The sequence below is a fragment of the Suricata suricatta genome, chromosome 6 (genome assembly GCF_006229205.1).
Source record: "Suricata suricatta isolate VVHF042 chromosome 6, meerkat_22Aug2017_6uvM2_HiC, whole genome shotgun sequence".
Taxonomy (NCBI): domain Eukaryota; kingdom Metazoa; phylum Chordata; class Mammalia; order Carnivora; family Herpestidae; genus Suricata; species Suricata suricatta.
The window spans coordinates 13,448,574-13,464,435 of record NC_043705.1 but is presented as its reverse complement, the minus strand read 5'-3'; the positions used below and the strand labels follow the sequence as shown (position 1 = coordinate 13,464,435).

Here is a 15,862-nt window from a genome sequence, read left to right as displayed (position 1 = left end):
GGAGAAGCAGACCTGGGACTGAGCAGGGCAGGAACCCGGGGGTAAAACAGAGAGAAGCTTCTGATACTAGAGGAGATGATCGGGGGCTCCACAGAGAGGTGCAGCGGAAGATGCCCCCCCCAGCTGCTCAGTGAGGAAAGCTACCCCGACCCACGTCTCCCAGACATGCACGACATCCTCCTCAAAGTATAGAAGGTACATCACGTAAACACAAGGAACAGAAGATCGTGATTGCACTCCACACAAAGGTATCATGGGGGGAAATTAACCAAATAACTTTCCAGAGATAATGAAACCACATCAGAATAGTATCCCTCCAAAGCAGATGAAAACTGTACCTTAATATTTCAAAATGATCTAAAAAGAATTAGAAAAATGGCAGAAACTACTGAAGAATGGTATAAATAGGACTTTTAGAAAGTACAGAAAGATGAGTCAAAAGAAAAGAGAGTTGACAGGACTTAGGAAAGAATTAGAAAAAAAAACTACAGAAATATTTCAGAAACAAATATGACATACAGAAAAAGACAGGGGCACCTGGGTGGCTCAGTCAGTTAAGTGTCTGACTCATGAGCTCAGCTCAGGTCTTGAGTTCAAGGCCTGCATCAGCCTCCATTCTGGGTGTGAACCCTACTTAAAAAAAAAAGAAAATGAAGAGAAATAAGTATCACACAAGGAGAATGCAACAATGAATAGATACCAAGGGATGAAGGAAGGGTTGGGGGTCAGAAGAGGGCAAAACAAGGGAAGGAAGAGAAAAAGGTAGCCAAGAGCCATGGTAAAGAAGTCAGGCAAAGAAAATCCAACTTTGTATAATGTAGCTCCCCAGAACCGAAAACCAAAGAGCTTTGAAAAGCAACTGATAGAAACTACCAGTCACAAAAATTTTCTGAGTATAAAAAGACTTGAACATGCACGGTGGCAGGGCCTGTTGTACCTCTGGGAAAACTGGTACAGAATAGTCAGTATTGTTACAGAATGTGGTAAACACTATTTAAAGATTTGAGGGGTACCTGGGTGGCTCAGTTGGTTAAGCTCTGGACTTCGGCTCAAGTCATGATCTCACAACTCATGAGTTCGAGCCCCGCGTCGGGCTCTGTGCTGACAGCTCAGAGCCTGGAGCCTGCTTCGGATTTTGTCTCCCTCTCTCTCTGCCCCTCTCTTACTCACACTCTGTCTCTCTGACTCTCTGTCTCTGTGTCTCTCTCTCTTTCTCTCTGAAAAATAAACATTAAAAAAATTAAAGATCTGAAAAAATTGAGAGAACAACCAGTCCAAAAGTACCAAGTCATTTATGAAAGAATAAAATCAGACTGGGATAAGACTTTTTTTTTTTAATGTTTACTTATTTATTTTGAGAGAGAGAAAGAGCATGAGCAGGGGAGAGGCAGAGAGGGAGAGAGAATCCCAAGCACGCTCCCCTGTCAGAGTATAATGCAAGGCTCGATCTCATGAACCATGAGATCATGACCTGAGCCAAAATCAGGAGTCAGAAGGGTGCTTAACCGACTGAGACACCCATTGCCCCTGGGATCAGACTTTCAGAAAACATTTTATACAAAGTGACATTTTAAAGACACACAATTTTTAATAAAAATTATGCCCCAATTATATTGGATCTGGCAAGCTGAGGTTCAAGCAGTAAGTAAAGTATATGTAGGAATTTAAGAAATCTACCAACTCTTGAGGGATCTAATGAAGAACAATGTCCAGACAACCCAGAGAAGTTTGTAGAAGCTTTGACTGAAGGTGCGGCAGGCATGTGGAGTGTATTTGTAGAAACAAGACTAGCAAATGTGGAGGAAGCTGACAGACACTGTGTACGTTGTCTATGCTCTGATGAGAGACAATGCAATGAAAACACGGGATGAGAAGGCTGGAAAGTAGAATAAGCTCACCGCCTGCCTCGTTCACTAAAAGTGAAAGTAAATCACTGTATGGTGGCAGAGAAAGAGGGGAAAGAGGGGAGGAAAGGGTTACTCACTAATTTCAGTATTGCTCATAGCAGGGAGTTGACAGGGTCTAGAAAGAAGAGACCAGGGTACTAGATAAAGATATTATTATAAAGGTAGCTTAGGGGCGCCTGGGTGGCTCAGTCGGTTAAGCCTCCGGCTTCGGCTCAGGTCAGATCTCACGTTTGTGGGTTCTAGCCCCGCGTCAGGCTCTGTGCTGACAGCCAGCTCAGAGCCTGGAGCCTGCTTCTGGTTCTCTGTCTCCTTCTCTCTCTGCCCCTCCCCCTCTCATGCTCTGTCTCTCTCAGTATCAAAAATAAATAAAACATTAAAAAAAAAAGCTAGCTTAGAATATAAAGGAACACTTTGGTGGTGGGGAAGGATACAGGAAGTTTAAACAACTCTTTTGAGAATTTTGTATAAAGGTCAGCCGAGAACAACAGAGGTCACTTTTCAGTAGGAGCGTAACACATACACTCTGAAAAGCACACAGATCCTTCCTTAAGTGGGCAGCTCAGTTGAAGCACATCGGAGGGTCTGTGGGGCCAGCGCCGGCTTGATCCAGTCAGTGTAGGGGGCAGCTGCCTAGAGGAAGGGCCTGGAGGTGGAGGGGCGAGATTCGGAGCCAGAATGGAGGGGGCCCAGCTGGCCTGCGAGGCCACAGACGCAAGGGGGCTGGCCGAGGGGCGCGGCTGTGACGGCTCTCGTGTTCTTCCTACTCACTTGCTTAAACTGGAGGCCAGAGGTTCGAGATTCGGTTCTGCAGGAAGTGAGGCAAAACCAAGGAGGTTTGCTCTGGAGGGATGTGTGACACGGTCAGCTGCTGGAAGGGGAGGGACTGGCCTGGGAAAATGCAGGACTCCAGGTGGCATGGCCCGGGAGCTCACTGCCTGGCAGGCAGCTGTCACACGGATGGTTATTGCCAAGGCCACATCCTTGAGTCCATCTCCGATTCCGGCACTGAGGGTTTGATCCTCTGAGGTGCTCTGTGGCCTACAAGTCCATTCGCAGTCCTGGTCCCTTTGGGGAGCCTCAGGTGGGAAGCAGAATCTCTGGGTTAGGGCTCTGTCGGTCTGGACTGGAGTTGTGCCCTGTGGATTGAACAATCTGTCATGAAAGTTTATTTCTGAAGTTCTTTTTATTTTTTTAAGTTTATTTATTTTGAGAGAAAGAGATACAGTACAAGTCGGAGAGGGGCAGAGAGAGAGGAAGAGAGAGAGAATCCCAAGCAGGCTGCCAGCGTGAAGCCTGATGTGGGGCTCAAACCTCCGAAGCCATGAGATCATGACCTGAGCCGAAACCAAGAGTTGGACACTTAACCGACTGAGCCACACAGGCGCTCCTATTTCTGAATTTCTGAAATCAGCCAAGGGCAGAGGGATGCACTGTGGATAAGAACTTAGTGGAGTTCTCTTCTTTTTTTTCCCCCTTTTTATGAAAAACAGCATCTCTGTGGTAGAAATTGACACACAACAGGCCATACGTATCCAAAGAGTATAGTTTGGTGAGTGTAGCATGTATTCCCTGTGATACGGTCACCACAGGCAAGAAGCAGGTTTTCTTGCTGGGAGTACAGAGACAATGAGGTACTGCAGGAAGCCATCCAGCACCCCACCCCTGCCAGTTGCTGGATGGGACCATGGGGGGCAGGGGGGGCACGTCACAGACGACAGGACCCAGACTGGAGCATGACACTCAGAGGGGGAGCTTACTGGCCCAGAAACCAAGAGGGCATTGATCCCGGGTGGTGTGTGGACCAGGATGCTGGCAGCAACCCCTGCATCCTCCTTGGCTCCTCCTGACATTCCCTGCGGTCACCACGGCATTTCCTTGGTGGCGCCTGGGTGACACAGTGCCTCCAACCCACCCTGAGCCCGGGGTCAGGAAAAGCTGATTAGTTCAGGGTCATCACCCCAGTTCTCAATGGAGCCCACAAGTGTAGGGGCCCAGAGCAGAGAACATGTGCCCCCCACAAAGAAATGGGGAGCTGCTCCTGGCAGGAGAGGGGCCAGTGACACATGTCCACCTAAGAGCAGTGTTGTTCCTGCCCCCAGGTGCTAAGGGAGGGAGCTGAGGGGAGAGTAGACAGGACTACCGGATCCTCTGGGCCAGGGGACAAGACCAGCACAGGCCATTACGGCAAGCTCACCTGGAAGTCAGGTCCCTGCAGGCTGAACAGTGGACACGCAGGGGGCAGATGTGAGGCCTCACCTGCACCACTCCTGAAGGGTCACAACTGCCGGTGCTTCCTGAGGAGATAGGTTTGCTGGGGGAGGGGCTCCAGAAAACCCAGGGAAGGACCCCGAAGGTTAGGGCTCTCCTGCAGACCTTCATCCCCGTGCCGCCCTTCCCTGCTGCCAGCCCCCCACCCTGAGATGTTCCCGGAACATCTGCCTGTGGGGTGTCTGTGGGGTGGGAAGCTCCTATGTGGAGGGGGCCATCTTCTAACACAAGGCCCTGTTTGTGGTTAGCCCCTGTGGGGGGTGTGCCCCGTGGCAGAGGCGGGGACCCCTCCTCCCACACACCCAGTCCTAGTGTGCTGGAAGCCACCGCATACTGGTGAGGAGAACCCAAAGTCAAGCCAGCGTAAGTGTCCAGAGCAAAGAGGTAGTGTGGCCACTGAAGGCTGCACCACACACTGCACACATGGACCAGAGGAAGACAGAAATGGGGAGCTTTGGGGGCGAAAGCCAGCCCTCCGGAAGCCCCATCTTCCTTGAGGGCCCCTTGAGGGCACGGTGGACAGGTTGCCTGAGGGACAGAGGACAGGAGAGGGCTCTTTGCCTCACTCAGCAGTCATCAAGGGCACACACAGGAGGGATGGCCTCAATCAGGACTGTCGATCTGGAAAGGGCAAGAGGTCAGGACTGTGCTGGCCCACCTGGCCCCGATGTCCCCTTGCCTCTGCTCCACTGTCCCTGTGGGACTCCTCGCCTGGGCTCTCGGGGCCCGCGGCACTTTCCCGACAGTCCCGGCATGAGCTGATCCCTAGCCAGGGGCCATGTGCTCAAAAGTGGGGCGGCACTACTGTGCTGCCGCCTGGGAACAATCTGATCAGGCGTACTTGTCCCTTCAGAGGCCAGCAGGGTCTGTCCCCCAGAGGCTGGCCAGACCTGGTGCTTCTCTGCCCATGTTTCCCACCCACCTCGGTCCAGCCGCCAGGACTCGTGGCCTACGTGGAAGCCAGAGTCTCCACAAGGGGCTCACTCACCGGTGCTTTCCCTTGTGCGTTGTGTTTTTCAGCTGTGTCCCGCTCCTCCAGAGGCGTCATGTCAGCCCACCAACCCTTCCACAGCCCTTGGTGGCCGCCAAAGCTCCAGCGTGCAGGACGCACCGACCTCTTCCCAGGGTCTGCTCAGGCTCTTCCAGAGAAACTCGCCAGTGGAGGACCTGGGGGCCAAGTGGGTGAGCCAGAGCATGACTCCACTGCCACGCAGGACCCAGGCCTGGGAGGAGGCCACGGGGCACAGCCGCTCACCGCAGGCTCTAGGCGCCTGGGGCCGGAGCTGTGCTAAGCCCAGCCTGGCCTCAGCATTCTTACCAGGAGCCCTTGCAAGTCTGCACTCTAGATGGAGGAGGGCCCTACACCCGGGCCTCACCCTGGCTCGCTGGTGCTCACACACCCTGTCTGCTTCTCCCTCAGGCCAAGGAGAAGATGAAAGAGGAGTCGTGGAACATTCACTTCTTTGAGTACGGGCGCGGAATGTGCATGTACCGCACGGCCAAGACGCGGGAGCTGGTGCTGAAAGGCATCCCCGAGAGCCTCAGGGGAGAGCTGTGGCTCCTCTTCTCTGGTGAGCCCCCCGGCCCCCCAGGACGCCCCAGGGCCCCTGCAGAGAGCTCCACGCAGTCAGCCAGGCAGGAGCTGCCAGCCTTTTACAAGCCTGAAATGGGGGCTCTCAGCTGTCAGGAGAGCCGTCCTGGGGAGCAGACACCAAGGGCAGGGCTCTGTCTCCCAGATGGTACCCTCCCACTTGCAGTGAGAGGCAGGCAGGCCCTCTGAGGCCTCCTTTCCTGGGGACAGGCCCTGACAGCATGCACACTCCTCGGCCACGTGGATGGCTTCATGAGAATGCCATTGAAACTCTGGTGGGGGCGACCCTCCTAGGAGCCGTCACAAGGGAACCTTTCTTTGTCTTACCCCTCCTAATGGACCCCAGAGTTGCACTTCTCTTCTGTGGTGCACTGACATCTCCAGCCTGCCCTGCCACTGCCCCCACAGTCCCGGGAGGGGGAGAAGGGGAGAGACAGCTGCCATCTGTGTGTCCACAGGGGCCTGGAACGAGATGGTGACTCACCCTGGCTACTACGAGGAGCTGGTGGAGAAGTCCATGGGGAAGTACAGCCTGGCCACGGAGGAGATCGAGCGAGACCTGCACCGCTCCATGCCTGAGCACCCCGCCTTCCAGAACGAGCTCGGGATCGCTGCTCTCCGGCGGGTGCTGACCGCCTACGCCTTCCGAAACCCCACCATCGGCTACTGCCAGGTAAAGGGGGTTGGCCGGGTCCAGAGGCTACAGCTCCCACGAGCAGAGCCCTGGCGCCCTGGGCCGTAGCGATGGCCTCACACACTGTGACTGGGCCCCCCGGCGCCCCAGGAAGAGCCTGATCACAGATGGAGGTGTGATTAGAGACCTTATGAATTCCTCGCTCTTCTGAGTGCCCTGGCCCGGGTCCTGGACCATTTGACTGTTTATTGTGTGTGGTAAAACATACACGGCATGTTAAGCATATGCTTCGGTGGCATGAAGCATGTCCTTGTGCGACCGTCCCCACCATCCATCTCCAAAACTCTTCTCATCTTGCAAAATTGAAGCCCTGGGCCCCTGAGTCCACTCCCCTGGCAGTCTCCTTCTTCCTTCTGCCTTCATGGAGTCACCTGCTCTATGTGCCCCATCCCGGTGGAATCACACATGGTGGTTCCGTGGCTGGCTTCGTAAGCCAGCGTCCTCAAGCTTCATCCGCGTCATGTCACATGTCAGAATCTCCTTCCTTTTGGAGATTGAATACTGTTCCATTCTACATACTTGGTCTGTCTGTCCATCTGTACATGGACACCGGGTCTGCTTCTGCCTTCTGGCTCCAGGGAGTAACACGGCTATGGGCACTCTGTCCCCGCTTACGTTCTTTTGGCACATCTACCCAGAAGTGAACTTGCCAGATCATACGGTCATCCTCCGTTTAATTTTTTTTTTTTTAGGGTATGCCATAGTGCTTCCCACAGCAGCTGCACCACTTTACGTTCCCACCAGTAGCACACGAGGCTTCCAGTCACCCCACGTCCTCCCCAAACTCATTTTCTGGTCTTTTGCTAAGAACCCGGCTTCATGGCATGAGTGAGGTGGCATCTCAGCATGGTTTTGGTTTGCATTTCTGGCGGCATTTGGTTTTACACACAGGGGACATTTTTCTGGCCCGGTCACATGGCTTTCTATTTTCCTGAGACTGCCGTCTGTATTTCAGAGGAAGCACCACCTCCTCAAAAGTCACTTTCTGTAAAACCAGCGTTCTGCACAACATGTCGCCAGTGCATGGAAAGTCAGGCTGTGGCTTCTAGAATTTTTAAGATCATCGCCACACTGAAGCATTTTCCTTACAAGCCCGGCTACGGGTCAGACTATGTGTGGCCCTGTTTGTCCCTGGCCGCCCTGCAGCCATGTAGCTATCACGTGTGGCTCACTTCCCCATCTGCTTGACCTCGCATCACACCTCTGACACCAGAAACCACTCTGAAGAACTAGTGCCTCACACTCATAGGTGCCTCCTCCTCCTTGGCCAGCCAAGTGCCCACTGGCCAACATGAGGGACTTGGCGGATGGTTTTTGCAAATTGATTTCCTGCAAATTGCCTTTCAGCAAATTGCATGGAGTTGGGTGGGATAGTTTGTCACTGTCAGATTTGCTTGCAGAAGTGAGGCCATGGAGGCCCCTGGTGTGGGGGTGGGGAACAGGGCAGTTTTATGTAGTGGCCAGCTCCAGGAGCCTCCCCTGGCTGTCTCTGTGCCCACAGGCCATGAACATCGTCACCTCAGTGCTCCTGCTCTACGGCAGTGAGGAGGAGGCCTTCTGGCTGCTGGTGGCCCTCTGTGAGCGCATGCTGCCAGACTACTACAACACCAGGGTGGTAGGTGAGTGCCTGGGGCCCGGAGGCTCCCCGCGGGGGTGGCGGCTCCCTGTGCCAGGCTCTCCGCTGGGCACACAGCACAAGCGAGTGGAGGCGTGCAGTGGGCTATGGACAGCCACGGCTCCCTTTCTGCAGATGAGGAGGCTAGAAAGTGAGACCCAAACAGACCCCGGCCATCCTGCCCAGGCTTTCCACATTGCCCTATGAGGGGCTGGCAATGAGAAGATACCACACAGTCGGTGGTTTTTAAGCGAGAGCCTAGGGCCTAAATTCTCATTCATCCAACTCTTCTTAAGCCTTTTTTTTTTAAGTTTATTTTTATGTATTTGTGAGAGAGAGCAAGCAGGAAAGGGGCAGAGAGATTGGAAGAGAGAAAGAATCCCAAGCAGGCTCCACGCTCTCAGCGCAGAGCCCGAAGCAGGGTTCAGACTCACGACCCGTGAGATCATGACCTGAGCCGAAATCAAAGAGTTGGACACTTAACCGACTGAGTCCCCCAGCTGCCCCTTAAGCCTTTCTATTGTACAACATGTCCAGTGTCCCAGCCAGAGCATGCAGGACATCCCACACGCCCACCCACCCAGCTTCAACTGTTAGGGGCCGCAGGCAGTAGAATCAGTGCTATGAAATGGAAACTGGCAAATGTAATTATGTATATAATTAAGTCTGTTCTAAGATGTTTTTCCCCTACCATTTGGTTTTGAGGGTCCCCCCTTTTGGGGTCCATTATAGTCACATCCATTCGCAAGCTTCAGGGCAGGACACACAGAAGCCCCCGACAAGGCCCCTGTTTACTACTTCTGACACTTCTAGAAGGGAGAAAATTGTATTTCCCCAAAGGAAAACCCAACTACAGTGGAAGAAATTCTTCTTTTCACATGGTGGTTTGGAAGCTGTAGAAAGGAACCCCACAGGGTGTGTTTCTTGTTTTCTCCACCCCACCCCCTCCAGGCCTCTGTGTGAGCGGAGCTGACCAGGGGTCAGATGGGCTCCCTGCCCTTCACCCTGGGGCCCCCCACGAGGACCTATCTGAGCCAGGGGTATGGACTTACCATCCAGACCCCTTCGCCCTCTCCCTAGGGGCCCTGGTGGACCAAGGCATCTTTGAAGAGCTGACAAGAGACTTCCTGCCCCAGCTCTCCGAGAAGATGCAGGACCTGGGGGTCATTTCCAGCATCTCGCTCTCCTGGTTCCTGACCCTTTTCCTCAGCGTCATGCCTTTCGAGAGTGCCGTGGTCATTGTTGACTGCTTCTTCTATGAGGGCATCAAGGTGATCCTGCAGGTGGCCTTGGCCATCCTGGATGCCAACATGGAGCAGCTGCTAGGCTGCAGTGACGAGGGCGAGGCCATGACCGTCCTGGGCAGGTGACTGAGCCAACTCCCTCCTCCTGCCGGATTGCTGGCCGGCTTCCCCCTGGATGGCAGAGCCCGACCCCTTAGCAGCCCTGGGTGCAACGCACTCAGCATTTGGTGACGTGCCCACCAAGCACAGCCCAGGCAGCAGGGGACAGCCTCCTTTCAGGTGGGAGACAAAATGGAGACCCCCAGAGGACAGCCTGGCTTCCCAGAGTTAATGCTCAGGCCCCATGAGAGGGGAGGCCTCTCTGCCACCTCCAGGGGGATCCCTGATTTGCCAGGACATCCTCTGGGGCATGGCTCTCCCTTCTCCTGCTGCAGAGTCGTCAGCTCATCTCCTGCCTTCCTGGAAGCTGTCCGTCCTCAGCACGCTCGCTTATTAATTGGGGAGTCTGGGCAAACCAGGTCTCCCCACATCACTTAGTAGGTAGGACATCCCTGTTGCCTGTGGGTGGTCCAGGCTTCTGTCCTTTAATCCTTACAGATACCTGGATAATGTGATCAATAAGCAGAGTGTCTCTCCTCCTATCCCCCACCTCCACGCCCTGCTGACCAGTGGAGATGGCCCTCCCACAGAGGTGGACATCTTCGACCTCCTGAAGGTGTCGTACGAGGTCAGCACCCTCCGGGGCTGTCTGGCCAGCCTGCTCCACCCGGGTGTGTGGGTGTGGGCGGCCGTGGCCAGTGGCAGGCCTCTGCTCCGTGACTCTGCCTCATCTCACCGAATCACCTTTGGCCTGTAGAAATTCAGCAGCCTGAGGGCTGACGACATTGAACAGATGCGGTTTAAGCAGAGGCTGAAAGTGATCCAGTCCCTGGAGGATACAGCCAAGAGGAGCGTGGTATGGACGGGGCAGGGCTCCAGTGGCCTCAGGTGGCTGGCAGGGGTGGGTGTGGCAATCGAGGTGGGCTGCTCCTGCCTTGCTATCTCACACCTGCCCACAGGGCCAGGTACAGAGCCCCCTGGTGCTGCCTTATACGGGTCTGGATTCCAGGAGTGAAGGTGCAGATTTGGGGAGGTGGGAGAGGGCTGGTCGCTGTTCTGTGGTCACTATGTTCTGCTCCCAGGTTCACCCCTGCAAAGCTCTGACCTCAGGGCCTGAAGGCCAAGTGTCATCCTACTGTGGGCTGAGCCCTCCGGCCTGGCTTTGCCCCTGCCCCTGGGCAGCGACACTCAGCCACCCTCCACCCACCCAGCCCACTGTGCCTCCCCTGCAAGCCTTTGTCCTCCCCAGCTCTGGAGAGAGAATTTACTGGGAGGTTCTGGGATGCCTGCCAAAAAGCCAGGGCCAGTCTTTCCAGAGATTCAGAAACCAGTCACTAAATGACTGCCCTTCACCCTGTGTACCTGAGTGGACCTCCACCCCCAACCCCACGCATGCTCACCAAGGAGCTTGGAGAGTGTAGACTGAGTAACAGGATGGGTGACCAGGGGTACGCGTGTGGCCCACACCTTCTTCCCTGAATGGGCTGCCATTGTGTGCTTGGCCAGCTGGCAACATTAAGAGGGTGCTCTGTGTCTTAACCTGCATCCACATGGGAATTCTCTCCAAGAGCTAGAATTTGAGAACCCATCAGTACATCCTGTTTCTCTTTCCTTCTAGGTCCGAGCTATACCTGGGGACATTGGTTTCTCCATTGAAGAGCTAGAGGACCTTTACATGGTGTTTAAGGTGACAGCCTAGAGCAAGGGTAGGACCTTCCATCCCCTAAATGCGTCCTCCATGCAGTCACCTCCTGCCAGAAGAGACATCGATTTAAAAACACCCTCAGGGGGCACCTGGGTGGCTCAGTCGGTTAGGTGTCCGGCTTCGGCTCAGGTCATGATCTCATGGTTCGTGGGTTCGAGCCCTGCATCGGGCTCTGTGCTGACAGCTCGGAGCCTGGAGCCTGCTTCAGATTCTGTGTCTCCCTCCCTCTCTGACCCTCCCCTGCTCACATTGTCTCTCTCTCTCTCTCTCTCAAAAATAAAAAAATAAAAAAAAATTTAAAAACACCCTCAGATACAGTTACCACAAACCTCACATGGTAGAATTTAATCCGCTGTGGAGTTGAGGCAGGATACTTTGTTAAAGTATCAGAAAGTCCATGCTAGTCAGCTTATACAAGAAGGAAGGCATTGGCTCATGTTACTGGAAAGTCTAGGAATTTCACAGCTTCAGGCATGGCTGGACCCAGGTGCTTAGACATGCAGGCAGGTTTAAGAATGGCAGGACTATCCTCAAAGCTCCAAGGTCATTCTTTTCTCTCAGGGGAAAAAAGCCTTTTCTTTGCAAGTAGTTTTAGAAAAAAAAAAAAAAAAAGGGGGGGGGGGGGAGTTGTGAAGACCAGGCAGAAATGGTACCGTCCACACTGTTGTAATTATTGGTCCCTGCCTGCCTGCCTGTCTGGCTTAGCACCCAGGGTGGCCACCGTGCTGAGCCTCCTGGTCAGAACTGTCCAGTCAGTGCTGCCTCTCACCTGCTGTGTCCCAGCTCCTGTAAACAAGAGGCTGGGGGTACCCACATGGGAGGTTCTCTGAGATGCCGTGTCTGGCTTAGTGCTCCCCAGCCCGGTGCCCTTCAGACTCAGACAGAGGAGGAAGTAGGACTCGCTGGCCAGCCTGGCGATCCTAACCGCCCAGACTCCGGGAGGCCAGGCCATCTCACCAGGCTGCGCCCTCTACAGGCCAAGCACCTGGCAAGTCAGTACTGGGGGAGCAGCCGCCCCACGGCTGTGCGTCGGGACCCCAGCCTGCCGTACCTGGAGCAGTACCGCATCGACGCAGGCCAGTTCCGGGAGCTCTTCGCCAGCCTGACACCCTGGGCCTGCGGCCCCCACACGCCTGTGCTGGCGGGGCGCATGTTCCGGCTCCTGGACCAAAACAAAGACTCTCTGATCAACTTCAAGGAGTTTGTGACGGGGATGAGTGAGTAGCCCCAGGGCCCTTCCTCAGGAAGCCTCCAGATGCCAGCCCAGCCAGTCCTCCCCCTGCAGTGTTCCCAGTAGGAACATGTAGGGGTCTCCACCCTCCCTCAGGTTGGGTCCGCAGACCCTGGGAAGGGTGAAGCTTGGGGACAGTGGGAGGCCTGGGGCTTGCTCCAGAGACGTCTCCAGAAAGGAGTCAGGGTATGAGGAGGGACCCACCAGAAGTGACTGGAAGGGCAGGTACTCCAGTGTGGACCGGCCATCGGGCTTTGGTGCCCCGTAGCCAGCATGCCTCCTTACTGGCCTTCCTCCACAGGTGGGATGTACCATGGGGACCTGACGGAGAAGCTCAAGGCGCTCTACAAACTGCACTTGCCCCCAGGTGAGAGCCCCTCCCCCACTCACCAGCCGATGGCCTCTCGTGGATACGGAGCTGGGGCTGCGGTGTCCCAGGGCACGGGCCTCTGTGAGGTGCTAGGCCTGGGGGGCCCAGGCTTCGTAGGGGTTCCACACCTTGACAGAGGAGGAGGAGGAGGTCAGGGCACTGGGGCAGGGCCATAACCTGGAAGGGACTGTCTCGGAGGACTCAGCCCACAGGCAAGGACCCGGGTAAGACACAAGGCAGCTCCTGTCTGTCCCCAGGGGGTCAGCCTGTGAGCACTGCCAAGGCCCTCAGAATGGCCTAGGTAGCTCCACTGCGCCATGGGCAGGAGCTGCTCTCCCTCGGCTTCTGTAGGTCAGGCCCGAACGTGCCGGAGATGCCGACAAGCCACAGGATGGGGTAGGGGGTGCCCAGCAGCCAGTCCTGACTGAGCCAGGCCGGATCCCACAGTCTCTGGGGTCCGGCTGTGCGGGCAGAGCTCACCCACCTCAGCAAGGATAGCCATGTGGAGAGTTCTCCAAGATGGGGAAAGGCCTCTGCCCTGGGCTAGAGCTGCCTTGGGTCCCTGCCCCGGGCTCAGTGGTTTTCAGAACACTGGTGCTGTGCTCACCCTAGAGGCTGTCGCTGAATTGGCCCAGAACACGGGTTAAAAGCCCCTTGTTGGGGGCGGCGGGGCGGGGGGGGGGGTTGTTCTGAGCAGCCAGAGCTGGAAGGCCCTGCTGGTGCCACAGGTGTTCTCACCTGTGGCTGGTTTTACCCTGTAATTCAAGGAACAGCAGCCTCAGGGATGCCTTTGGGAAGGTTGTTCCGCCCCTGCTGAGGGAAAGGCCTGGGCTGGGTAGAACCCACAGGGCCAGGATCCTACAGGTGACAGCACATGAGGCCACCTTCGCCAGCTCCTGAGCACCTCTGCCCGCCCTGCCGCATCCAGGGTTCCTGTGGACCACAGCCCACGCCCGCCATCTCCCCCAAGCGCCACCTATTGAGCCCCCATCGCATCCCCATCCATACCATGGGGAGAATGAGCCTTTCCCACCCAAGAACCCTGTGGATCGGAAACCCAGAGGACTGCTAACTCACAAAGTAGTGATGCTGACGTGGAATGATGCCTGAGATGCATCAGGGGAGCAGGGCAAGTCACTCGTGGCCGGGCCCTGCACGTGTGTCTGCAGGATCCTCGGCACCACACCCCACACCGTCAGGGCAGGAGAGCTGCACTGACTGGGGTTTTAGATGGGATATGTGAGGACGTTTTCAAACACCACGTACAAGTCAAGAAAGGGGCGATAACCGGGGTCAGTGGTTGCCGGCAGCACTTCGCCCACACCCCACGTCATGGGCACGTGGTGTCCTGCGGGGAGCCGGGCCTCCCTCGGGGACCGGGAGGTTTGCTTTGGTGAGTGCCACTGTTTTCCCCTGCCCTCACGTGCCTCTCTCTTTGAGCACAGCCCTGAGCTCAGAGGAGGCCGAGTCAGCCCTGGAAGCGACCCATTACTTCACAGAGGACAGCTCCTCAGAAGGTGAGCGCTGCTGGCCCAGCTGTAGCTTGCAGCCTTGCTGTGGGGCCCACACTGGCGGCCTGCAGCCCTCCTCGGGCTTGGGACGTGCACTGTGTTGGGCGGGGCCCCGGGGGTATTCTCACTCCTGTTTCTCTTGTCTCTGCCTTCCTGGACCCTGGCCTCCCTCCTTCTCCTCCACCTCTCCTCCGCTGTCCCTTCCAGCATCTCCTCTGGCCTCAGATCTGGAACTTTTCCTGCCCTGGGAGGCTCAAGGTCAGTCCCTGGGGGTCAGGGGCACCTGCTTTGTGCTGGTCCGTGTCTTTCTAACACTACGCTGCATGGGCAGGAGCCCTGGACACGCTTGGTCCCGCTGAGGAGAACCCAGAACGAAGCCACTGCTTACTGGGCGTTGAGGGGCGGTCTCCATGCTTGTCGAGGGGGTGGTCAGCGAGGACACGTAGAGCAGTGGCCAGTGCGCAGACACCAGGGCAGCGCGCCACAGTCGCGTGCAGGAGGTGCTCCTTCCGTCGCCGCGTTCATAGGGAAAGTGTGCCACCGTTACAGTGGTGAGAAACAGACCGCAAGGGTGCGGGAGGGGGGGTACTCCTTTCTCATGCCTCTACACATTTTCGTTGGGGAGAAATACATCTGTCGAGTGCCTTTTTTAAGTCGTTCCTGGTGCTACAACTAGAGCCCGTCCTGGGGGCATCAGACCCAGGATGAAGGGGGCATTCTGGGCCTGGGATTTGGCAGTGAAGCTGGTGGTAGATAACGGATTTACAAAACCAACCGAAACCACATCCTGTAAGCCCCCATGGGAGATAATCCCCATCTTGGGTAATACAAACCCAAGAAAAATTAAAAACAGCGGGTATCAAGTCGCCCAGGGCAGTCTTGCTGGCGGTGTCAAAAGGCTTAATTTGAACTTGAAATGAAACTTGAGGACCTGGATTTCAATACACAAACCAACAAAGCAGAGGTGTCTTCTGTTACAATCTGCGAAAACCAAGGGCATTTCAGGCTTTTCCCAGGCGTTTCCCGAAAACCAAGGGCACTTCAGGCTTTTCCCAGGCGTTTCCCGTTAAGGCAGGGACTGGGGGTTCAGAGCCCTGTGCTTAGACACCACGTAGACCCAGGCAGTGGGTCTCCGTTCCACAGTGAGAAGCCTGGCGCCCAGAGAGGTGTGCCCTTGCCCGCCACCACACAGCACTGGGATGCTGCCCCACCAGGAGGTCCCCAGTGGCCGTGCCGCCCACAGGTCTGGGAGAACTGGACAGCCTGCTGCTCCCCACGTTCATGGTCCCCATGAGAAGCACGGTGCGGTCCAACTCCAGCAAGGGTGTCACTTTAAGAAATACAGCACAAAAAAAGAAAAAGAAATACAGCACAAGGGGCACTAGGGTGGCTCAGTCAGTTGAGCATCTGGCCTTGCCTCAGGTCATGATCTTGGGGTTCCTGAGTTTGAGCCTCGCATTGGGCTCGCTGCTGTAATCCTGTAAGGGCAGAGCCCACTTTGGATCCTCTGTCCACTCCCTCTGCCCCTTCCCTCCTTGCACTCTCCCAAAAATAAATAAGTATTGAGAAAGAAAAAGAAAGACAGCACCAGGTGCAGAGTTCATGTCCATAAACTTCCTCATCAGCC

At 55.6% G+C, this 15,862-nt stretch overlaps 1 protein-coding gene across 1 annotated transcript in view; it reads left to right on the top strand.

Moving 5' to 3' along the window:
• TBC1D9B (TBC1 domain family member 9B) overlaps nt 1-15,862 on the top strand; it is a 40,296-nt gene that overhangs the window by 20,339 nt on the left and 4,095 nt on the right. Inside the window, exons 7-18 of the mRNA XM_029941149.1 lie at nt 5,196-5,357; nt 5,596-5,746; nt 6,225-6,439; nt 7,962-8,079; nt 9,156-9,441; nt 9,917-10,046; nt 10,176-10,274; nt 11,037-11,105; nt 12,100-12,340; nt 12,656-12,721; nt 14,170-14,241; nt 14,443-14,493. Coding sequence (XP_029797009.1) covers nt 5,196-5,357; nt 5,596-5,746; nt 6,225-6,439; nt 7,962-8,079; nt 9,156-9,441; nt 9,917-10,046; nt 10,176-10,274; nt 11,037-11,105; nt 12,100-12,340; nt 12,656-12,721; nt 14,170-14,241; nt 14,443-14,493 — 1,660 coding nt within the window. The remainder of the gene's footprint in view (nt 1-5,195; nt 5,358-5,595; nt 5,747-6,224; nt 6,440-7,961; nt 8,080-9,155; nt 9,442-9,916; nt 10,047-10,175; nt 10,275-11,036; nt 11,106-12,099; nt 12,341-12,655; nt 12,722-14,169; nt 14,242-14,442; nt 14,494-15,862) is intronic.